Below are 25,390 nucleotides of genomic sequence, written 5' to 3'. Positions count from 1 at the left end.
ACACCGGATGGCCACTTCCCTCCCTCTTCGCAGCAGCAGAAGAGCCAGCTATGCCTCTCACTCGTGGCCTCCCTCCAGCAGCAGGTGCTACACATCCAAGTTAACCTGCAGGGAGACAGCAGAAGCCAGAACAGAGAGGAAGCTGCTGCAGCCGAAGATGTTAAGAGGCCAGATGACAAAGTGTCCAGCTTGGCGTCCTCCTTGACTCTCCTCTGATCACAAACAGTGGGGTGGGATTGGATGGAGAATGTAAACTCTTGTTCTTTGAACTTTGTGCAGCATCGGCTGGAGCAAAAATAGGGAGCCTCTTTGTCATACCCTTCCTTTTGGACTTCTTTCAGAGAAGGCTGCTACCTGATTCAGAACTTCTCCTCAAGCCCCATCTGGTTTATACGGTCAGCGCCACAGAGTTCTGGGAGGCAGCACATCTCAGCCCAGAAGAAACAGGTAATGGAGGCAAGGTCAGCTTTGAGGCTCTGTCCCACCTGTGTCCCCATTCGCCACAGATGGTCAAAATGCTGGAAGGCAGCTGCTCATGGAATGAAACATGGAACCTGCTCGATGGTGGGGCTCTGCTCTCCCCTTTTGCACCAGCCTCACAGTCCTGACAGGAGTTTCCTAATCCAGGCTGTACTTCAGAGTCTTATTTCCTGCAACCAGCCCTCTATGGACTGTTTCTGTTCCCCCGCGGTGGAGGGTTCCCTTGTAGGGTTTGCTGAAGACAGTATACTGTCAGGGCAGATCCCTTGACTCCTTTTCTCCCTGCCCACAATGCCCTCCCTATACTTATGACTCTTGGATATGTGACTTGCCCAGTATTTAGGCATGTGGGCAGGTTTCGGCTTGCAGTTTTGGCAGTCTATAGTCTTTTAACCAACAAAGGGATTTTTGTTGGCCAAACACAGAGAAAGGGGAGGCACCACAAGTGGGCAATTTCAAAGGCAAATAAATTAAAAAACATTTGTACATGTGCTTATCTGGGAATGCATGGATGGCAGCTGCAAGCCACCCCTACAGTCTTAGCAGTTGCTATGCTGAGACGCACACTGCTAGTTTCCTAGTTTCATATCCTGGTTTCATAGTTGTGGCCAAAGTTTTTCCGGGATGGGACAGGTGTGGCACCTTCCATTAGAAATGTGTCTGAGGCTCCGAAACAATTCTGGTTGCTGCAGCCAAAATATTTCAGTGTGTGTGTGTGTGGGGGGGGGGGGAGTGGCATCTTTAAGGCGCAGGTATTCAGGTCCTTACCACATAGCATGCATGGCGGCCATGTTTGTGCTGTCACCGTGCACAGGCTGCTGGGAACAGGGAAGCAGCCATGCGTAGCCTTTTGAGCAGCACAGCACCACGACCAGAACGGCAGTGGGGTGGCCGAGGAGCAGGTAAGGACCTGCCGTACCTGCTCCTTAAAGCTACCACTCTCTGACCTCACTCCCCCTGGCTGCCCGAAACCTTCTGGGCATATCGCTACCTTCCATTGGCAAAAATAAGCTACTCTTTAAAAAATGATGGAGCCTGGCCTTGGAAACTGGCCCAATCCAGTCTGTAGGGCTGGGTTTGAGTCTCATGCTAATTTCGGATGAATCAATGATTACAACAATGATTACAGTGGCTGAAAGTAAAAACAATTTCTCACCAAGTTCACTTAATACTTAACGGCAGTCCCAGAGGTATCCTTCAGTTCCCTGAATCAGGGGTCTGGCCAGCAGACCTGGTCAACAGTCCAAAGAAATGGAGATCAGTGAGGGGTAATGATAGTTTGTGAAATGTATTTGAATACCTCCTGATAAACAGCTCTCAGTCTCCAAGCCTGCAATATCCCAGACAAAAGGAAGGTTGGTAATTAACTGGAAATCCACATCTCCAGGACCTGTAAAGATGGCAACCGAGGGGTCGGTTTGGATTCATAGATGGCAAGGCATCCAAGTTATAGATGGCAAGGCATCCACGCACTTACACTCACAGGGTCCCATCATAGACTGCTTCCAGCACCTGTTCAGAAGAATATTTCTTTCCTTTTCATGGCTTGTCTTTAATTGGTTGGGGTTAAACAAACAAACAAATCTCCTCAGAGATACCAGAGCTGAGGAAAAACATCAGGAGGATCTATCTGAACGAAAAGAAGAAGCTGGTGACGGACTACGTGAATGAAGTTCTGGGCCTTCTCCTGCTTGCTGAGAACTTTGGATCTGAAGAACATCTTTTGGTATGATCTACGGCAAATCCTATAGTCAAAATATGTAGGCAGTTGGCATTAAGCAGCCCAAAGACTTTCAGTCAAAGATCTGGTTGGTTCATTCAAATCAATATGTAAAATCTCGCCACACATCCTGCAGTGCAGCTCCTTGGCCCCTTTGTCCTGTGAATTCCCTTCTTCCCATCTCATTGGCCTCCATCGGCCAGGGCCGGACTGGGGGCACTGAGAGGGCAGTGGAATGTATGTGGGGAGGGCGCCAGGTTTTGAGCAGAATGGGTCATTAAGGGTGGGAGACAGGGTGCAGGGGCGCCCCACGGGTGGGGTGCACCGGGAATATGCCCTGTTGCCCTGTGGGCCAGTCTGAGCCTGCTATCGGCCACCCTCCTCCCCAACTGGGCACAGCTGAATCCTTGCTGGGAGAGTGTGCCTTCCCAATCGTCTCTCTTCCATTCCGGTGCCTGAGTGATGAGTTCTGTGTTGTCCCTCCAGGAGCAGCATTTTCAGGAGAGCGGCGTGGAGGAGTTCATGAACAAGGAGATTGACACTTTGGGGAGGAATCTTGAGAGATGCTTCAGTGAAATAGAACAGCCCCTTTGTGATGGTGTTAAACATGCCAGAACAAACTACAAGAAGATTGTCGATCGGATGCTCACGGTAAGGAAAACGCCCCTGTTTTTTCTTGGGAAAGGGCCCCAGGATGGTGCTGTCCAAGCACAGAGCCCTGCAGCATGAGATTGCACCACACACTTTGCATCTCAGTCCTGTCTGCTCCTCAGGGGAAGGCTGAATCTGCTTCTTCCTGACTAAAAGCTGCCAGGGTTTCACACCAGGCACTCTGGCAGCAACACCCAGTGCCTTTGCTGTCTTGTGCTCACACTTGCTGGAGGAGGGAGCAGCTCTCCTGCTCCCTCCTGTGCTTCGGGCCTGTCACCACTGGCGGCCAGGCAGCACCCTTACAGCGCCCAGCTCATCAGAGGTCAGCTGACACTCGGGACCAATCAAGTTTCAGCTGGTCCTTTAAATCTGCTGACTCAGACTGAGTAACAAGTGACTCAGCACAGCCCAAGTTCTCCATCTGCCCCTCCCTCCCGGACACACACGGGGTCGTTTGGAAATTGGCAGTATCGTCTCTTGATCTTTTAATGGCTCATTATGATTGTTTTTAATTTTTGTGGTGTCCACTGCCTTGAGTCCTTGGGCAGAAAGGTGGGATATAAATGTTGGAAATAAAAACAAACAAATATTTCCAGTTCCTCTTGTCTTTCCTCATAGAATGTTATCACCCTTGTTATTAATAAACAGCATTCAACAGTGTCAACTTAACCGATTCATGAAAATAACTCTTTGCAATTATGTAGAGAGATGATGGATACAAAGGTTTCCACCGGACCCTGAAAGCGGTGTGCTTGAAGAATGGTGTTTATGCTTCTAAGGTGTTTGCACGCATTGATTTCAATGAAAACCTTGCCAGACCTCTCTATGAGAAAATTGAAGGCACGTTTGGAGGCATATTCAGGTGAGAGAAGCTCTCAGTGGCTCTGGTGCTAATTGTGCTGATTCTCTCTTGGTAATTCAAGTGGGGCTCACCTGCTTTTGTCTAGCCTTGTCGTCACAATTGGATGGTGAATGGAATTGTGAATTCTCAGAAGTGAATTAACACACTCAAGGAGGCTGTTCTCATGAGGTCATCTGAGGGGGCTCTGCTCCTGGTGCCGACAATGAGGGAGGCTCAGCTGTCATGCACGCGGGACAGGGCCTTTTCTGTTGCTGCCCCCAGACTCTGGAATGCTCTCCCGGTGGCTGTTCACTCCTCGGTCTCCATCACAGTTTTTAGAAAGTGTGTTAAATCTTGCCTTTTTACCCAGGCTTTTATATGATTGTCTCAATTGCTGCTTCCAGTATTTTGTATGCTTTTTTTGCTTGTATATTAAATATTTTTAGTCATAGTTATGTGTTAATTTTTTAGCTTAATGTTTTAATTGTGTATTTTTGTAGTCTTTTGTTAATTTTTCTGTGTGAGCCACGTTGGGATTGTTTTAATGAAAGGTTGAACAATCAATAAATCAATAAATTGAACAATAAATCAATAAATGAGCTGCCTAACCCAGGCTAGGGTAGGCTGCTCGTGAGTGAGCTGGCAGTGAGCCTGCTTCTGGTGCTGCCACCTAGCCTGACCTGCCTCCTCTTTGCCCTGGCCTTTAGCTGGGGATAAGGGTGTGAGCGAGCATGCTTTAAACCCTGGCACTGGGGTTGCATAGGTACTCAAGCACTCTAGGCACAGACACAGAGATGGGCACTCACAGGGGAATTCCCCAATTCACCACACTTGTCCCATGGTACGTTATGGGAGTTCTGGAGGCCAGGATGCATTGTCCTGGCCCCTGGAGAACCTCACTGCTTGGAACAGTGTGGATCATGTGGGCAAGTGGCAGTAAGCCAAAAAATGGGAGGACGGTTGTCTGGGGGAAGGTTCCTGCCTCCCCCTCCGCACTCCTGACTGCTTTCCCGGTCGTGTGAAATGCCCTAAGATCTATTCACATGAGCAGGGTAATGTCTGAAGAACAGACCTTCCTCACGAGCAGCTTCCCAGAGCAAGGCTTGCTGGTGTTGTGAATATTCCTGCCTGCAGAAGGTGCTACTTTGATGTGTGCTTCTCCAGATGACCCACATGGACACTGATTTGTGCATATAGGGGCTGAGTCATAATGTAGGAATATCTCTTGCACTACTTGCCCATGTAAACGACAGATAACGTTGAGAATAAATAATAACCAGCATGCTGGTTAGTAAAGACATGCAGCTTGGAACTCCATGACAGACTGATACAGTAAATCAGTTTGATCTTTTGAGTGGATCTCTTGACTGAGGATGGATGTGCCCCTCCTGTAGCGGCCGCTCTGATTTGCCCCCTCCCCACTGGCTGCTCAGACTCACTGCTTTGTTTTTATTAACACATATCCTATAATTCAAACAGGATCCAAAGGATCACCAGAACCAGTCTGTGGGCCCAGCTGGAGAACTTTAAAGCTGCGGTTCAGGAGAAAATACGCCAGATTGGAAGAGACAACAAGCTACCAAATGACCACACTAAGATTAAAACCTGTATTCATGAAGTAAGTTGAAACTGAGAGAAAGAAGAAGGTGGAAGTAAAAAGGAAAGAACAGAAAACGAGGCAAGGACAAGGGTCTCTCAAACCCCTCCCTAATAGAAAGTCTTTATATTAGCCCTATGCACATGTGATGTTCAATGCCAGCGCAATCTGAGAACAGTGTGTGCACCTTTGCATTCACACATTGCATCCAGCATGAATACAGCAGTGCCCTTCCTATCTGTGTCCTGCATTGGAGAGGGCCTTTAGCTAGCTTCCCTTTTGCAAGGAACGCATGCACATCCACACACAGGCCCAGGTGCCTGTACACACCTGCAGCCTATTGCCTGACTAGGGATGTTGTATTTTACATTCTTGATCATCTTTCCAAGCCTTCCAGAAGATGCTTTGCCATCTGGCCAGTGGAAGGGAATCCCCTAATGGTGGAGCAGCCAACGGAGAACTCCTCTCTCTGTGCCCTTGTTGGATGAGCCTGGAGGGTCAGGACCCATGACCCCGGGCCTTAGGGTTGCTATCAAGGTAGCTGGGAGCCAGACTGAGCAGCATTCGGCACATTCGGCACATAAGAAGCTGCCTTGTGCTGAGTCACACCTTTGGTCCATCTAGCTTGTCTAAGTGGCAGCAATTCTCCAAGGTAGCAGGCAAGAGATGCTTCCAAGGATTGAATCTGGACTAGAGATGTGCCTCTTTGGAGAGGCGCCAAACCAATTGGGGCTCCTGCAGCCGAAATGTTTCATTGCAGGGTGAGGGCTACTTTAAAAGGAGAATGGCAGGTCCTACCTGCTCCTCCGGAGAGCTGCCTTTGCCGCCCCACTCTGCCCCATTGCAATGCTGCTTAAATGCTTACAATTTAACTTAAAAGCAGCAACCACGCTGCTGTCCTCTAAAATGCCGTGCTGTGCCGATGGGGTGCTGCTCCCAGTAGCCTTCACGCAGTGTCAGCATGCAAGTGGTAGCACTCCCTGCCCCCTGGGACATTCACGGAGCATTTCATGCACATCCTTATCCGGGGCTTTCTGCCTGCAAGCAGATGCTCTCCCACTGAGCTTGGCCCCATCCCTCAAGGGGAATATCTTCCAGTGCTCACATGTAGTCACCCATCCAAATGCAAATCAAGACAGACCCTGCTTAGCAAAGGGGTCAATTCATGCTCTCTACTGCATGGCCAGTTCTCCTTCCAAAGTGCTGGTTTTGTGAGCTCCTGCATGCTCAGGAGATGAGCTCAGTTTTAAGACAATCATTTCCACACTTAAGCACTTATCAAGTGAATTCCAGAACTTTATTTTGATCCCCACAGATAGATGTCATCCTAATGAAACTTAGACAAAAAATCCTCACCAAGAAGACAGGCATCTACCAGACTCTTCCAATAGCCATCCAAGATGTTCTAAAGCCTCATTATCAAGGTAGGAAATTTCCCAGCAGGGCCGTTATGGACTGAGCTTCATTCAGTTTAACATTTGGAGGAACTCAGCTTGACAATGCTAACTCATAGAAGAGCATTCTTGACAAGGGTTGGAGCCAGGGTAAGATGGGAGATCTTGCTGAGCATGGTGTGGGTCTCTTCCACAATCTAAGGCTTCCTGCATAGAGAAGTTTAAGTTCTATATTTCTGTGCATAATGTTCAGATGTTAATGTTTCCACTTCCGTTTGGTTCACATTCCCTTTTTAGGAGAAAGAACAGGGAGTTCTCTTCCTTCCTTCCTTCCTTCCTTCTTTCCTTCCACACATTTGTATACTGCCCAAAATGCAAGTGTCTGGGAGGTTTACAACAGAACAATGAAAACAACAAAAAAAAATTAAAATATTTCAACAATTAAAATAAAAACGTGAAATCACCTGGACTTCCTTTACAGGATTGGGGTATGAATGAATGAGATCAAACATGTGAAGCAGTTGGAAGACTGTAATCTCCTTCCTTCCTTCCTTCCTTCCCTGTCCTCAGTATAGTGCCTTTTTGAGGTTCCTTTCTGAGGTATAAAATGAAGTGTCAGATGACTTCCAACGAGATCCATCCCATCTCATATGCACAGAATTCTCTGGGAGGTCAGCTCTATATGGTTGAAGGTGCTCTGACAGATAAGGCTGCCAATGTTATTTTGGCCAAATACGGGACACAAGTGTATGTGTGGGGGTTTGGGTGTGTGTGTCTTGGGGTGGGACCATCTTGGGGGTGGGGCTTGGCCCCATGTAGGAGCTCTGTATACAGGAGTTATTAGGTATAATATATTTCTATGGCCTTTTTTTTTTTTTTGTAGCAAAGGTCAGCCTAAGGTGGAAGTATCTGTAGCAGCATGCTAGGTAATACGAGGAGTAGGAGTGATTTTTGACATTAGAAGAACTCTTTGTTTCTCTTGGCTTTTGAGAATATCCCTTTTGGAATTATTCCCTACCCCCACCCATTGAAGATGGTGATCCTATCTTGGCTCTTATATGTAGTTACTACCCTTGAGGGCTGTGCAACTCTCCGGGGTGGCTTTCCTCTGTCAAAGACTTTTTAGACTGTGAGCCCTTTGGGGACAGGGGTCCATCTTATTTATTTGTTATTTCTCTGTGTAAACCACCCTGAGCCATTTTTGGAAGGGTGGTATAGAAATCGAATAAATAAATAAAATAAAGAATGCTCCCAGAGCACAGAAAGAGTGTCAAAAAATTGTCACACCCCCATTGTGTTGGAGAGCTCCTGTTTTGGAAGTGTGCAGTTAGTGCTGTATGTGGCAGTCTGCATACATCCATAAGGAGAAAAAGCCCATGGCATCTATCTGGGTCAGGGCCACTCTCTTGGTTCTGACTGGGGGAGCATCACTCTGTGGTGGTGTATGTCTTGTCTGCTGTGTAATTTAACACCTGGATGAAACTTATGGGATAACATTTATGAAAGGCATGGAATGAATGGATGAATGAATGAATACATGGTGTGGGGGGGGGCATACAAGGATATGGACTGCATCATCATCAATATGCTGCTGCCATTGACACCCCCCCCCCGCCCATCAGATTTAAGTCACCTGCTTCCAGGGAGGCAGTGGAAATTCTGGACAGGTGCCTGGAGGTGGTGCTGGGCTAAATGACGGCAAACAAGTGGAGCGTAACCCAGGCAAGACGGAGGTACTGTGGGACAGTCAGAATAGCAGCCCAAGTGGCAGTGCACAGCCTCTTCTAGATGAGATTGTGCTCTCCATGAAGGACCAAGCTTGTTCAGAGGCTGCAGACAGGGGCGTGGCTAGGTCAGAGGGGCTCGTGTTCACCCCTCTCTCCGGCAGCCCCTCAGAGTGAGGAAGAGAATGAAGAAAATAGGGAGGGGTGAGACAGGTGGTTCTTAGGAGCTGGGGCCCCCGAACCATCCACTTAATCATAGCTACAGGCCTGGTTGCAGATGTTCTTGTGTGCCCAGGCAACACTGCTAGTCAGGAGCACTTTTTACCAGCTTCAGCTCCATCTGGAAAAGGCAGCTCTGACATCCGTTACCCATGCACTGGTTACATCAGTACTCAGAGGCATCCTGCCTTTGAGGCTGGAGGTGATCCACAGCCCTCTGACTGGTAGCCATTGATAGACCTCTGCTCCATGAAGTCATCCAAACCCCTTTTAAAGCCATCCAGGTTGCTGTCATCACATCTCATGGCTCTTCAAACCATCCAGCTTGTTGGCTGTCACCACATCCTGTGGCAGAGAGTTTCACAAGTGGATCACACGATATGTGAAAAAGTACTTCCGTTTGTTGGTTCTAGACCTCCTGGCAATCAATGTCATGGAGTGACCCCTGGTTCTAGTGTTGTGTGAGAGGGAAAGAATCTCTCTCCACTTTCTCCACCCCATGCATGATTTTATAGACCTCTATCATGTCACCCCGCAGTCATCTTTTTTCTAAACTAAAAAGCCCCAGGTGTTGTAGTCTTGCCTCATAAGAAAGGTGCTCTAGGCCCCTGATCATCTTGGTTGCCGTCTTCTGTACCTTCTCCAGTTCAACAATGTCCCTTTTAAGATGTGGTGACCAGAATTGTACGCAGTACTCCAAGTGCGGTTGCACCATAATTTTGTATAAGGGCATTATAATATTAGCCGTTTTATTTTCAATCCCCTTCCTAATGATCCCTAGCATGGAATTAGTTTTTTTCCCACAGCTGCCGCACATTGAGTCGACACTTTCAATGAGCTGTCAACCACAACCCCAAGATCCCTCTCCTGGTCCGTCACCGACAGTTCAGATCCCATCAGCATATACTTGAAGTTGGGGGTTTTCGTCCCAATGTGCATCACTTTACACTTGCTAACATTGAACCACATTTGCCATTTTGTCACCCACTCCTCCAGTTTGGAGAGATCCTTTTGGAGCTGCTCACAATCCGTTTGGGATTTCATTACCCGCAAGAGTTTGGTATCATCTGCAAATTTGGCCACCTCGCTGCTTACCCCTGCTTCTAGATCATTTATGAATCAATTAATAAGCACCGGTCCCAGTACAGATCCCTGGGGGACCCCACTTCCTACTTCCCTCCATTGTGAAAACTCTCAATTTATACCTACCCTCTCTTTCCTGTCTTTCAACCAGTTAGCAATCCATACCTGTACTTGTCCCCTTTTCCCATGACTGCTAAGTTTCCTCAGGAGTCTTTGATGAGGAACTTTGTCAAAAGCTTTTTGGAAGTCCAGGTATACTATGTCAACTGGATCACCTTGATCCACACACTTGTTGACACTCTCAAAGAACTCCAAATGTTGGTGAGGCAAGATTTACCTTTGTGGAAGCCATGCTGGCTCACTCCCAGCAGGGCCTGTTCTTCTAGGTGCTTTACAATTTTATCCTTGAGGATGCTTTCCATCAATTTGCCTGGAACAGACGTTAAGCTAACCGGCCTGTAACTTCCCGGATCGCCCTTGGATCCCTTTTTGAAAATCGGTGTTACATTTGCTACTCTCCAGTCCTCTGGTACAGAGCCCGATTTCAGGGATAAGTTATATATTTTAGCAAGGAGGTTGGCAATTTCACATTTGAGTTCTTTGAGGACTCTTGGATGGATGCCATCCGGCCCTGGTGATTTGTTAGCTTTCAGTTTTTCCAGACAGTTTAGAACATCATCTCTTGTCACTACTATCTGACTCAGCTCTCTAGCCTACATCCCTAAAAAGCCTGATTCAGGAACAGGTATATACTCAGTATCCTCTGCCGTGAAGACAGACGCAAAGAACTCATTCAGCTTCTCTGCAACCTCCATATCTCCTTAATAATCCCTTTCACTCCCTCATTGTCTAATCGTCCAACTGCCTCCCTGGCAGGTTTCCTGCTTCTGATGTATTTAAAGAAGTTTTTGTTATTCCCCTTGATACTTTTGGCTAAATGTTCCTCAAACTCTCTTTTTGCCTCCCTTATTGTCACCTTGCATTTCTTTTGCCAGAGTTTGTGTTCCTTTCTGTTCTCTTCATTTGGACATGCCTTCCAATTTCGGAAGGAAGTCTTCTTCCCTTTTATGGCTTCCTTAACGGTACCCGTTAGCCATGCTGGCATCCTCCTGGACTTAGTGGTACATTTCCTCCTATTGGGTATACAATCTAACTGGGCTTCTAGTATTGTGGTTTTGAGTAAACTCCATGCACTCTGGAGTGAAGTGACTCTCCTGATCTTCCCTTTCAGCTTCCTTTTCACCATACTATTCATTTTTGAGAAGTTTCCTCTTCTGAAATTCAAAATGTCCATGTTAGACGTCCTTGGTGATTCTCTCCCCGCATGGATGCTGAATTTGATGGCACTGTGGTCACTGTTCCCTAAAGGGTTGATGACACTGACATCACGCACCAGGTCCTGGGTGTCACTCAGAATTAGGTCCAAGGTCTCCTTTTCTTTGGTTGGTTCCAAGACCAACTGTTCTAGGCCACAGTCATTTAGCGTATCTAGAAATTTGACCTCTTTGTCCTGACCTGAATGTGAATTTACCCAGTCTATGTGTGGGTAATTGAAGTCACTCATGATTACAGCACTGCCTCTCCTTGATGCCTCCCTGATTTCCTGCTGCAACTCCCAGTCACTGTCAGTGTTTTGATCCGGAGGGCGATTGCACATCCCCAGTAGCACATTCCCTTTCCGGCCTTGTATTGTCACCCACAGAGTTTCTGTGGAGGACTCCAGTCCACCTAGGTTTTCTAGCTTGTTAGATTCTATGCCTTCTTTAACATACAGTGCTACTCCACCTCCAAGGCGCCCTCCCTGTCCTTTCTATAGAGTTTATACCCGTGGATAACAGTGTCCCACTGGTTCTCACTGTTCCACCATGTTTCTGTTATGCCCACTATATCTATTTCTGCGTTAGCAACCAAGCATTCCAGCTCACCCACCTTGGCTTGGAGGCTTCTGGCACTGGCATATAAGCACCTATACGCTGAATCTCCTCCCTGGTGTCTGCTTTCTTTCTTTCTTTTGACTCTTTGACCAGCTGGCACAGCCTTCTGTCTGCTCTTTATGTGGTTCTGTTCTGTCCCCTTCTGTTTTATCTGAATTCTTTGCACCCTCAAACCTTAAAGGATGGCTTTTGCCACACAGGATACTGCCCAGCTCCCATCGGCTGTTCCCCAGGCATCATTTTAAAAGCTGCTCTGCAACCTTTTTGATTTTAAGCGCCAGCAGTCTGGTTCCATCTGGGATCAAGTGCAGCCCTTCCCTTTTGTACAGGCTTTGCTTGCCCCAAAATGTATCCCTGTGCCTAACAAATCTAAACCCCTCCTCCCGGCACCAACATCTTATCCATGCATTGAAACCCCTCAGCTCTGCCTGTCTCACTGTACTTGCGCGTGGAACAGGTAGCATTTCTGAGAATGCTACCTCGGGGGTCCTGGACTTCAGTACACTACCTATCAGCCTAAATTTGGCTTCCAGGACCTCCCAACTACATTGCCTCACATCCTTGGTGCCGACGTGCACCACGACAGCTGTCTCTTCCCCAGCACTGCTTAAAAGCCTGTCTAGATGCTGCATGATGTCTGCAAGCTTTGCACCAGGCAGGCAAGTCACCGTGCGGTCAACACGCGGGTCACAAACCCCTCTCTCTATCCCTCTAATGATCTAATCACCCACTACAAGGAGGCCCCCACCCCCCAGAGGAGTATCCCCCATGCGAGAGAATATGGGCTCATCATCCATGGAAGGGGTCCCTTCTAAAGGAGCATTTCCCTCTTCCTCAGACCGATGTCCTCCTTGCCCAGGACCTTCATTCTCCCTGACAGCAGAGGAGCTACCAGCCCTGGAGTGGGATGCCTTTATCACATCCCTGAAGGTCTCGTCCACATGCCTCTCTGTCTCTCCGAGCTTCTCCAGATCCGTCACCTTGGTCTCAAGGGAATGAATTTGTTCCCTGAAGGCCAGGAGCTCCTTGCACTGAGCACACACCCATGACTTCTGCCCATGGGGCAAATAGTCATACATGTGGCACTCTGTGCAATACACTGGGAAGTGCCCCCTCCCCTGCTGACTTTCTATCTTCATACTGTTTTTGTTGGCTGTTTACAGTATTTAGAGATAGTTTATTAGAAGTAGTTTATTATCTGTTTATTAGATATTTTATTAGAAGGATAGGTCCCAGCTGTAATGGTCCCAGCTGTAATAGTCAGCTATTTATCTGTCCAACATATGAGGGATATGAGGGAAGGATTTGTACTTATGTTCTCTTCTCCACCAGGCTCCTTGTGATCACAGGGGTTTGTTCCAGGCTCCCCCGCACACTTCCCACTAAACTCCTGCAAAACTCCTACATCCTGTTTGCTATTCCTGTTGGCTATGCTCTGTTCACTAGGCTCTCGGGCCTTCACCTCTTATGTAGAGTAGCCTTCCAACTGTCAAAGGAATGTGGGGTCAAAGGAATGTGGGGCCTCTCCCAGCCCAAGATGACTCCACCCCCTTTGTCAGGCAGTGACAAAGTACAGTGAGAAAGTAAAACACTGGAGTTTGGTAGCTCTAGTCAATCCTAGCCCTGGGACAATTCTAACCCTAGCAAATAACACACACACACACACACACACACACACACACACTAAGACCTACCCCTTAAAGAGAAACAGCCCCTAAAAATCTCCCCTCTTCCTGTTAGTTTGTTTGAAGGGGGAAAGGCTAGATGTTTAGAAAAGCTTGCTCACCTTTGCAGCTGTGTCTGCTCTTCACAGAGTAGCCTTCCAACAATGCCAAATATTCACACCTGAGCCCTACCTTCTTTGCTCACAAGTAATATATTGATCCTTCTTGCTTTCACAGAGGCCTCAAGAGTTAGTGGGTTCCAGTCCTGTCAGAAGATGCAGGGAATCCTCAGGGAGAATATTGAGAAAGAGGTGGCGAAGAAAATGTTTGAGAAGGCCAAATCAAAAATGATGAGTTATTTTCTTGAACTGAAGGTAAGAAGCATAAGAACAGCCCTGCTGGATCAGACCAGAAAGGTCCGTCTTGTCCAGCATCCAGCTTCCCACCGTGGCTAACCGGATGCTGCTCACAAGGAGGCAAAGGCACACTTCACTGTTGCTTATGAATGCAGCGGTTCCATATAGGAAGAGTGTTTCATAGCCTTGATGGTCCTCCCCTCCATGAAGGTGTAAGTGTTGGCTGGCAGTATAATCTGCCTGGAGCATCTCTGGTACAGCCCCCTGTGAGCTTCCCAGGGGTGGCCACTGAGGATGTGGTGGTGGTGGTGGTGAGAATGGAAATTCACCCTTTCTGCCCCGACTAAGCTGCCTGCCTCTCCCTCTGGGCTCCCCTCACCTTGAGTGGATTGGGCTGTCATTCTTCCGGTTGGGAAGAGGGTGAATGAGCAACGCATCAGAGGCTTCTTTTCTTCACCCCCCCACCCCAGCTCATCTGCAGCAGCCACCCCTGGGGCTTCCCCACTGAACATGGCAGCCGTTCCCTTGTTCATCTGAGTGGAGCTTCTTTGGCAGAAGTTTCTGGTGGATTGTTGCCCATGTTTATGTCATGTTTTAAATTCAGGAAAACATGTTCTGTTATCCCAACAGTAATAATTTAGTTATGAACCGCTTTGACTTCTGGTTAGAGGAGATATAAAATGTGGTAAATAAATAAATAAATGCATAATTTAAAGCAGGGGTTCCAAACTTGGGTCCCCCCCGCCGATGTTGTTGGACTACAACTCCCATTATCCCCAGCTAAAGTGGCCCAAGGCTGGAGTGGATGTGGCTGGGGATGGCGGGAGATGTAGTCCAAGAACATCTGAGGAACCAAGGCTGGGATTGGAATCCATGATTTAGAATGTCAAGGGCCAACATGCATTCAGCTCCATGAAACAGATCTGGAATTTGTTTTTCATCAAAGTAAGATTAGCTGCAGAACGCAAGGTGTGTTGTTGAGAAAGCTAATTGAGAGCTTTCTTAAAGTGTGTGCATGCGTTCCTTCCCTTCTGCATGCAAAGATTGTGTTCTGCTCCCCTGCCAAGTGTTTCTCCTTCATTGTCTAGATGAAGCTGCCTCACAATGAGCCGCCAGCTTATCTAGCCAAGCACTCAGGGGCAGAGGGAGCTTGGTCGTGGCTGGAGGACAAAGCCCTCTGATGCTTCCCCTGCCCCCTAGGCTTCACCTTTGCCCCAAGCCACGCCCCATGTGCCTGATGTCAGATGCAGGGGGTGGGGCCAATGCCATGGGGCGGGGCCCATCAGCCCCAGCAGAGCTTCTCTTTCCCAGTCAACAGTATGTGGAATTTCTGACGAGGAGCTCCTTTCCCTGCTTTCTTGAGGGGTCTGGGAAAGTAGCTCCCAGTCACCGATTCCAAGAACTGCTGACAGGGGAAGGGAAGCTCTGCAGGGGCTGACGGCCCCTGTTCTCGGCACTGACCCCGCCACTTGCATCTGACATCAAACGCAGGGGCAGGGCCAATACCCAGGAGAGGGTCCACTCAGACCCTCTCCCTTCCCTCCCCAGTCAGCAGCACTGCATTGAAACGCTGGCTGGCTGGGCTTCCCCCGCCCAGCAAAGCCAGCGTTCCAGTGAAACACTGGCTGGAGAGGAGAGGGGCGTGCCTCGTGTCCCCAGTCGGCAAGTGCTTCCTTCACCAGTTGAGTGAGGGAGAGGGCAAGGGGGCACCCTGGCCGATGGGGAGCCTCAGTGGCTCCCAGACCCTGGCGGCTGGGGGACAATTGTCCCCACTTGCTCTATAGTCCCCACGCCCCTGCCAGTGCTGTCTACTTTTTCTATGGTTCAGGTTCACAGTCTCTGTGACCAGAGATCCTTTTAGCTGGGGAGTGAGCTGGGGACCTTCTGTATCTGGAGCATATGAACATAGGAAGTTGCCTTATACCGAGTCAGACCCTTGGTCCATCTAACTCAATACGGACTGCATAGATTGGCAGCGGCTCCTTGGTGTTTCCCCAACCCAGTGCCTGGAGATGCTTCCAGGGACTGGATTTGGCAAGCAGAACAGATTCTCTGCCTATGAGCTGTGGCCCCCAAAGCCAGAGGAAGCCGCCATCTACTGAGTCAGACAGTAATAAGCTGCCTGATTCTGAGCCAGAGCCTTGGTCCATCCAGCTCAGGATGGTCTACTTGGACTAGCTGCCACTTCTCGAGGCTTTCAGGCGGGAGACTTTCCCAGCCCGACCTGGAGATGCTGCTGGGGGCTGAACCTGGGACCTTCTGCTTGCAAAGCAGGGGCATGCTCTCTCACAGCCCCAGTGCTCAGCAGCTGAGCAGCAGCCCTTCCCCAATGTCTCAGTGACATTCTCATATCTGATGCACTTTGTGTCCTGCAGGGAGAGATTATGGCGACTCTGGAAAAGGAAACTTCCGTTGTGCTCAAACTGATCTTGTTGCAGCATGAGCAGCTGGCTGTGAGGTTGCCAGGTAAGCAGGGAGAAGTGCAAGATCCATCTTTTGCATAAAGGATAAATGTTTTGCATGAATGGATGAAATGAAATATGCACCCGTGACACAGTGAAAGACACCACCCATTTATCTTTCAAAATGTGAGCATGTGTCTTGCTCAGCGGCTGTGTGGGAAGCAGCAGCCTTGGTCACTACCCCTTTATGAGGCGAAAGACTCTTTTGCTCTGGGCCAAACTCCTGGGCTATCCTCACGATCCTTATCTGGGTAGGAGGAGGGGCAGGGCTGGGCATAGGAGCTGGGTGTGCAATCAGGATCATTCTACAGTCAGTGGGGGGAGGAGGGAATGAAAATCAGTGAGCTGGGAATGGAGTGGGGTGGGCAGCAGCAACAGGTGGAGGGAAAGCCCGGCCTGTAAGATTGCCATCTCCTCCAGAGTTCTGGGTATTTACCAGATTTTAAGCTCGTTCCTTGGTGCCTGGTTAGCCCATTAGCTTGCCCGGATTCCCAGCTTTCATTACAAGAAAAAAGCTACACTCTAGCCCTTGGAGAAGCAGAGCTAAGGAGCAAGATGTGTAGTAGGGATGTGCATGGAACCAGTTCGAATGACCGGTGGTTCGGCTGGTTCGAAGGTGGGGGGAGGGCATACCTTTTTAAGGGTGGGGGCCCTTACCCCTCTCGCCATGTTTGCCTCTCTCCCTTATCCCTAGCCCTTACCCCTCTCGCCATGTTTGCCCTGCCGGCGCTTCATTTTAAAAGTGCCCGTCAGGGATGCAGCATATCTCCCTGCCACCCCATGTCCTCATCAGCCAGGAGTACCTGGTGCACGTGCGCACGCTGCCGCTGTGTGCATGCTGGGTGCGTGTGTGTGCATGATGTGCTCGCTCCCAATATGCGAGTGAGTGTGACATGCACACGCATGCACCCAGCATGTGCACGCACGTTGGGTACTTAAGATACTTCTGGCCGAGGAGGACACCGAGGTGGCAGGGAGGTATGCTGCCTCCCCAACGGGCACTTAAGAATGGAACACCGGTGGGGGGGCTAAGGGCACCCTCCCCCCCCCTTAAAGTTAAGCCCCCCGCCTTCGAACCATCCCCCGCCAGTTCCATGCACCTCCCTAATGTGCAGTCACAATTCCAAGAAAGGCAAGTGAAGCACAGGAGGTTAGCTGGGAGAAGTTCACAGTATGTCAGCCCCCGAAGGAATGTGTTTTTGGTCAGGGGGCTCAGAGGAGAGCTTGATTGTGATCTAAATCACTGCCTAGATGTGTATTGTCACATTGAAGGTTTTTAGCTCTTTCTAGGGCAATCCATTCTGTGCACGCCTACTTAGAAGTAAGTACTATTGGTTTCAATCGGACCAAGTAAATGTGTATTTACTGCAGCCTTAATGGAAATGTTCACTGTAGTCCTCATTTATTTTCTATAGATATTATTTGGTTTTTCTGTGTGTTTTAAATTTTGCTTTAAGCCACCATGAATTCTCCCTGCTCTTCTCCAGCCTATACTAGTATTCTAAATCAAAAGAAGTCATTCTGGTGTTGCATTTTATGTACTTATCTCAGGATGTAATTGGCGAAAATGGCAAGGTTCACGCATGATAGCCTTAATCCCTAGCTCCAGTTTTGTAGGGGCCACAGTGGCCCACCAGATGCTGTCCGAAGCCACAGGCAGGAGTTGAGGGCATGCCCTCTCTCCCGCTGTTACTCCCCCGCAACTGGTACTCAGAGGCATCCCACCTCCGAGGCCGGAGGTGGCCCATAGCCCTCCAACTAGTAGCCGATGATGGACCTCTCCTCCAAACTCCTCTTAAAACCATCCAGGATGTTGGCTGTCATCACATCTCGTGGCAGAGAATTCCACAAGTTGATTATGTGTTGTGTGAAAAGGTACTTCTGTTTGTTGGTCCTAGATTTCCTGGCAATCAATTTCATGGGATGACCCCTGGTTCTAGTGTTATGGGAGAGGGAGAAAAATTCCTCTCTATCCACTTTCTCCACACCATGCATGATTTTATAGACCTCTATCATGTCTCCCCGCAGTCATCTTTTTTCTAAACTAAACAGCCCCAGGTGTTGTAGCCTTGCCTCATAAGGAAGGTGCTCCAGGCGCCTGATCATCTTGGTTGCCCTCTTCTGTACCTTCTACCATATCCTTTTTTAGATGTAGTAACCAGAATTGTACGCAGTAATCCAGGTGTGGCCGCACTATAGTTTTGCATAAGGGCATTATAATATGAGCATTTTTATTTTCAATCCCCTTCCTAATGATCCCTAGCATGGAATTGGCCCTTTTCACAGCTTCTTCACCAATCTTATCTAGCATCTCCGCCTTCACCAATAAATAACATATTTAAATTAGCACATTTAAACCAAGAAATAGCATATTTATTCACCAATATATAGCATATTCAGGTATTGGAAAATGAAGTGGGGTGATAGTCTGCCGTTGGTGAGGAATCAATGACTTTTAACTGCACACAGCTAGTTAAGAGGTAAAGTGTGCCATCAAGTCGATTTCGACTCCTGGTGCCTACAGAGTTAAAAACTAACTTGTATATTAGAAAGTGTTGGGATATCTGGGTGTTTAATGCTGAAGGTAAAGAGATCCTCCCCAACTCTTGTTGGTAGATATCCAGAGCAAATACAAGTCAACTGGACAATCCATCAGTTAATTTGTATAACATTCAAATCATCTGCAAGCTAATTAGCATAGCTGGATTTGAAGAGCTTGGATATGGCGACCCTAAGCCCATGGCTCCCACTTCCAAACCCAGCTTGCAGACATTTCTGTTCCTCCTACCTTGCTTGTAGAATTCTTACGAAGGCCAACTTGGCGAGCACGGATCACAACCCAGCCTGGCCACTCCTCCTGCCCTGAAAAGGATTGTGAAAAAAGCCCCTCCATGTGACACATGGATACATGTTACCCCGCTGGCTACATTTTCATTTCCTAGAGCAGTACGGAAGCACACTTAACAGACACGTAGTGACACTATTGTAGTGTCCAATCTGGAAAGCACCCTGGTCACTTCTCAGCTTCACATTGCCCCTCACAAAATGGGTTTTCCTTTGAAAAACACACACACACACACACACACACACACACACACACACACACACACAGTGTGGTTTAAATACTGGCTGATATTCCACACAGGGACTTGCTTGGGCCGCTGCACCATGCGAAAGGCAGCCCCCATGGTGTAGTGCAATGGAGCAGCTGCAGACCAACTACAAAGCGCTTCTGGGCCATTGTTCAGTGGCACGTCCAGTAGCAGCGGCTCATCCTAATGAGCCAGGTGGGGTTGCCAAAGGAGGTGCAGCTGCCTCTGCTTCCTGGCAGCAGCTTGGGATGCTCCTCTTTGCCCCGCTCGAGAGCTGTGCTGCCTACAGGGTGACCAGCCATTCATCAGGTTAAGCACTCCGCTCTACCTGAGGAATGGCCAGCCTGCCGGCAATGCAACTCTCAGGCAAGGCAGAAGAGAGAGAAGACCAACTGCCTCCTTTGGCAACCCCTGCCTCTACCAGGTGGTGGTGGTGGCAGTAGCAGTGGCACATCAATTGGAAACCAGCGGTTTAGAGAGGTTCTCCAGCTGCCCTCTCGCAGGACACGGTCAGCGCTGCCTTTCACATTGTACAGCAGCCCCAGCAGGTCCCTGACTCCCACGCTGTGTTGTGTGGAACATCAGTCTCTCATTTTCACAGGGAAATGTAGGTTGGCTCTTAGTGTCAAATCAGGGTGGGTTCCTTCCCTTGGTGAGTGCTGGCAAATTCTCAGCTTAATGCTGGTCACACCTGTTACGCAAGGAAAAAGGACCCTACTGTGAGGTACCAGGATTTGGTCTCTGGAGATTTGATCACCTGGAATCTCCCTTTCCCCTTCTTCTTTTGCAGATATTGAGAATGAGTGTCGAGAAATCAAGCGTCTCCACAGCATGTTGCAAACTATTGATTAACATGGAAGAGGTGACCAAGATGCCATTTCTTAAAATACTGTCGGTATGTTCTCTAACATGGGTATCCAATTTGATACTCTCCAACTGTTGAACTATAACTCCCATCATCCCCAACCACAGTTTATTGTGCCTTGGGATGATGGGAGTTGTAGTCCAACAACAGCTGAAGAGCCTTGGGTTGGCCACCCCATTTGCTTTCAGTTGTGGGAAGGGCCTCAGTGATTCTGGAGGCTTTACACACAGTCATCTTCACGCTTTGTATCAAAAGTAGCGGTGAAAGGGAATTGATGAGAAAGGGAGTTCCTTCCCAGCCTGTTTCATTGGATCTAAATACAGATTTTAAGACCTGATCCCTTTTCTTTACAAATGTTTTCTGGCGATTTCACTGTAGCACCATCCATATCAAATACAGTTCAAGGACAGCTATGCAGTGGTCAACTGAACTGTAACTCTGGGACCCGCATCTCCTAATCAAGAGCTGGAATTTCCCCAAGGGCCCAAAAGAAGTAAGCAATCAGTGAAGTCCGACAACTTATTAAGATCTTGTCACGCTCCTCCTGGGGTCGCCTAAGTGTGGGGATTGGCAGGATCTGTCATGGCTCAGCTCAGCCTCGGAGTGTCCCCTGTGAGGGCTTGTTCTGCTCACAACACACACTGGAGATGGATGCCGCCCTGGGCCTCAGCCCCTATCACAGAGCTCTTGCCAGGGCAAGTTCTCCTCAGCAACTGGCCCCTCATCATCATCATTAGCCTGGCCACTAAAATGTCCCTGACAATCAGAGCAAGTCCCACGAGATCTTGGACCAAAATCTCATGAGACACCTCCAATGCCCTGCAGGACAGTGCTGCTCTCCAGTGTCATTGTGTTATCCTCGCAAAGGGGCCAGGTTTATGCGGGTTGGGCAGAACCACCCCCGAGGTCGGAGCTGCTTGGGACCACCAGCTCCATGGCCAGGCTTTCATGGAGGGCAGCCTCTAGATCCTCGGGGCTTTGAGCCTTCTCCTGTCCGATTCCCCCACTTTGGAGAAGTCCACCTATAGTTGCCACCAGCTCATCTGGTGGCAATTCAGGGTTGGGACTTTCATGTTCACCCCACTTCTAGTAGCCTTTAAAAGAGCTCTTAAGACACACTTACTTAATCAAACTTTCGATCAGCGTTGTGTTAAAAATAATGTAACTGTTTTAATGGCTTGATTTTAACTGTGGTTGTATTGTTTTTATTTTTCTTTAAACCGCCATGAGACACTTAGCGTTGGTGGTATAAAAATGTAATAAATAGAAAAAATAGACCTGTATGCACAAAACCTTCCATGCCTGTCTATGGGCTTACTGAAAGGAGAGCATCAAGGAGAGAGAGAGTCTGGCCTTGCTCTTCTGGCTCCCCTGGAGACATCCCGAGGAAGGGGCCGGCATTGCTACACACTGTGATGGACCACGCTTTCTTCAGCTGCAAAGGCTGTGTAATGTGCAGCATTGAATAATTAATTGTAAATATTAAGCATTAATTGTAAACCGCCCAGAGAGTTTTGGGTGGTATAGAAATATTTTAAACAAACAAATAAATAATAAACTCATGCAGAAAGCCGAAAACAACCAAACCTGTGTTTATGCTCTGTGGAGGATCCACTTTGGTCCAGCCTTTAAGAACATAAGTACAGCCCTGCTGGATCAGTCCCACCAAGGCCCATCTAGTCCAGCACCCTGTTTCACACAGTGGTGCACCAGATGCTTCTGGGGAGCCCACAGGCAAGAATTATGTGCATGCCCTCTCTCCTGCTGTGGCTCCCCTGCAACTGGGATTTACAGGCATCTTGTTTCTGAAGCTGGAGGTGGCCTTTAGCCACCAGATTAGTAGCCATTGATAGACCTGTCCTCCATGAATCTGTCTAAGACCTTCTAAAGCCGTCCAGGCTGGTGACCATCACCACATCCCATGGCAAAGAATTCCATAGATTAATTATGCACTGTCTGAAAAAGTACTTCCTCCTGTCGGTCTTACATTTCCCAACCTTCACTTTCATGAGATGACTCGTAGTTCTAGGGTTGTGAGAGAGGGAGAAAGATTACTCTCTGTCCACTCTCTCCACTCCATGCATGATTTTATACACCTCAATCATGTCTCTCCACAGTAACCTCTTTTCCAAAGTAAAGAGCCCCAGATGCTGTAGCCTAGCCTCATAAGGAAGGTGCTCCAGGCTCCTGATCTTCTTGGTTAGTCTCTTCTGCACCTTTTCCAGTTCTAAAATGTCCTTTTTAAAAGATTTGGTGACCAAAGCTGTACACAGTACTCCTAATAATTTTAATAATTTGTTTTAATTACTGTTTTATACTGTTGTTTTTATTGTATCTTGTGTATTTTATACAGTGCTGATTTTTCCATATTTTAAATCCTGTACACCACCTAGAGATGTACATATCAGGTGGTATTAAAATATGATAAATGAATAAAAAATGAAATAAATGTGGCTGCACGATAGATTTATATAAATCTTGTATAGATTTCTATATTAAAACATAATATTAGCATTTTTATTTTAAATTGCCTTCCTGATGATCCCTAGCATGGAATTAACCTTTTTCACAGCTGCCGCACATTGAGTCGACACTTTCAACGAGCTGTCCACCACAACCCCAAGATCCCTCTCCTGGTCCGTCACCGACAGCTCAGATCCCATCAGCATATATGTGCAGTTGAGGGTTTTTGCCCCAATGTGCATCACGTTACACTTGCCAACATTGAACTGGATTTGGCATTTTGTCACCCATTCTCCCAGTTTGGAGAGTTCTTTTTGCAGCTCATCACAATCTGTTGTGGATTTCACTACCCTAAATAGTTTAGTGTCATCTGCAAATTTGGCCACTTCGCTGCTTACCCCAACTTGTAGATCATTTATTTATTAGTTTTATTATTTATTATTTATTATTAAAACTTTTATACCGCCCTTCCAAAAGGCTCAGGGCAGTTTACATTAAAACACCATTAAAATCAATTAATAATTAAACAAAAATTATAAAACATAAAATAATGATTAACAATTAAAAACATCATAAAACAACAATTAAATAATCAGAACAATTTAAAAACAAGTTTTGAAAAGCTGAGAAAACCTGGTTGAAGAGATGTGTTTTCAGGTGTTTTCTGAAAATTGCCAGAGATGGGGAGGATCGTATCTCAGCAGGAAGCGCATTCCACAATCTCGGGGCAGCAGCCGAGAAGGCCCGTCTCTGTGTAGCCACCAAACGAGTTGGCAGCAACTGGAGACGGACCTCCTCAAGTGACCTCAATGGGCGGTGGAGCACATAGAGGAGAAGACGTTCTCTTAAGTAGCCAGGGCCTAAGCTGTTTAGGGCTTTGTAAGTCATAACTAGCACTTCGTATTTTGCCCGGAAACCTATTGGCAGCCAGTGTAACTCCATCAACAGAGGAGTAATGTGGTCTCTCCGAGATGACGCAGAGACCAACCTGGCTGCCGCATTCTGAACCAACTGAAGTTTCTGGACTACGTACAAAGGCAGCCCCACATAGAGCGCATTACAATAGTCAAGTCTGAAGGTTACCAACAGATGTACCACAGTTATGAGGTCATTGATCTCAAGAAACGAGCGCAGCTGGCATATCAGCCGGAGCCGATAGAAAGCACCCCTGGCCACCACCTCAACCTGAGAAACCAAGGAGAGACGTTGATCCAGAAGTACTCCCAGACTGCGAACCTGTTCCTTTTGGGGAAGTGTGACCCCATCTAGAACAGGCAGATCAAAATCGTCTCTAGAGTTCCGACCCCACACAATAAGTATCTCCGTCTTATCTGGATTCAGCTTCAGTTTATTCTCCCTCATCCAGCCCATTACTGCTTCCAGGCAGGCATTTAGGGAGGATATGCCAACTCCTGAAGAAGTTGACATGGAGAAGTAGATCTGGGTGTCATCAGCATACTGGTAACACCCAGCTCCAAATCCTCTGATGATCTCTCCCAGCGGTTTCATGTAGATGTTAAAAAGCATTGGAGAGAGTATGGAGCCTTGAGGAACACCATACTTAAGCTCAGATTTTGAAGAGCAACAATCTCCAATCGACACCATCTGGAATCTGTCCGACAGGTAGGAGTGGAACCACTGTAAAACAGTGCCTCCCACCCCCAAGCCCCTCAGACGTTCCAGAAAGATACTATGGTCGATAGTATCGAAAGCCGCCGAGAGATCCAAGAGGACCAACAGAGTCACATTTCCTCTGTCCATTGCCAATTGGAGATCATCCATCAGGCCGGCCAAAGCAGTCTCCACCCCATAGCCTGCCTGAAAACCAGTTTGAAATTGATCCAGTCGAATCGTATAAGAGGAGTTGTCGGACACCTCCAGTTCAGACATCAAATTAATTGTGGAGTCCCCATCTAGGTCGGCCCGAATCCAAGAGATTTTGTCTGTGAAAAATTCATTAAACACACCACAGCAGGTAACTGATGCCTCCAAATTCTGGTTCAAGGGAGAGGGAGCAGATACTAGTCCCCTCACAACCCTGAACATCTCCGCTGGACGTGAACTTGCAGAGGCAATACGGGCAGGAAAGAACCACTTCTTTGCCGCACGTATCGCCTGAGCATAGATCTTTAAATGTACTCCATGTCGTAATCTGTCAGATTCGAGTCGAGTTTTTCTCCACTTGCACTCCAGTCGCCTACCTTGCCGCTTCAGCCCCCGTAGATCTTCCGTATACCAAGGGGCCAATTTTGAAGCAGGTCGGAGGGGACACTTAGGAGCAATCGTGTCTACTGCACTGGTGAGCAAGTTGTTCCAGATCTCAACCAGGGCATCAACAGGATCACCAGCAGAACCAACACTAAATCCCTCCAAGGCTTCTTGGAATCCTACCAGATCCAGTAACCTCTTCGGGTGGACCATTCTAATAGGCCCCTCGCCCCTGCGAAAGTGGAAAGCGGTTATAAGTCCAACCTTAACCAGATGGTGGTCCATCCATGTCAACGGGATGCATGATCTCCAATTGGGGAAATCGTAGGAGTCCCCACCCACGGAACACCACCCTGATCAGAGTAAAATACCAAATCAAGCGTGTGACCTGCAATGTGTGTCGATCCAGAGACTGCTTGGGATAGGCCCATAGTCGTCATGGCTGCTATGAACTCCTGAGCTGCCCTGGACAAATTGGTCCCAAAATGAAAATTGAAGTCCCCCAGCACCAAAAGTCTGGGAGACTCCAACGCAAGTTCTGCGACCAAGTCCGTGAGCTCGGTAAGGGATTCCGTTGGGCAGCGGGGCGATCGGTACACCAACAGAAGTCCCAATCTATCCCTGGTCCCCAAACTCA

At 48.0% G+C, this 25,390-nt stretch overlaps 1 protein-coding gene across 1 annotated transcript in view; it reads left to right on the top strand.

Moving 5' to 3' along the window:
- Nucleotides 1-22,596, top strand: part of NUGGC (nuclear GTPase, germinal center associated) — a 101,325-nt gene extending 78,729 nt beyond the window's left edge. The window contains exons 11-19 of the mRNA XM_053250145.1: nt 342-447; nt 2,073-2,206; nt 2,687-2,851; nt 3,556-3,713; nt 5,172-5,310; nt 6,605-6,713; nt 13,545-13,681; nt 16,039-16,129; nt 20,008-22,596. Of these exons, the coding sequence (XP_053106120.1) occupies nt 342-447; nt 2,073-2,206; nt 2,687-2,851; nt 3,556-3,713; nt 5,172-5,310; nt 6,605-6,713; nt 13,545-13,681; nt 16,039-16,129; nt 20,008-20,069 (1,101 nt within the window). The 3' untranslated portion in view covers nt 20,070-22,596. The remainder of the gene's footprint in view (nt 1-341; nt 448-2,072; nt 2,207-2,686; nt 2,852-3,555; nt 3,714-5,171; nt 5,311-6,604; nt 6,714-13,544; nt 13,682-16,038; nt 16,130-20,007) is intronic.
- Nucleotides 22,597-25,390: the final 2,794 nt, after the last annotated feature.

The sequence above is a fragment of the Hemicordylus capensis genome, chromosome 1 (genome assembly GCF_027244095.1).
Source record: "Hemicordylus capensis ecotype Gifberg chromosome 1, rHemCap1.1.pri, whole genome shotgun sequence".
Lineage (NCBI taxonomy): Eukaryota > Metazoa > Chordata > Lepidosauria > Squamata > Cordylidae > Hemicordylus > Hemicordylus capensis.
Note: the sequence above shows the minus strand (reverse complement) of the source record. Positions and strands in the feature narration are given on the sequence as shown.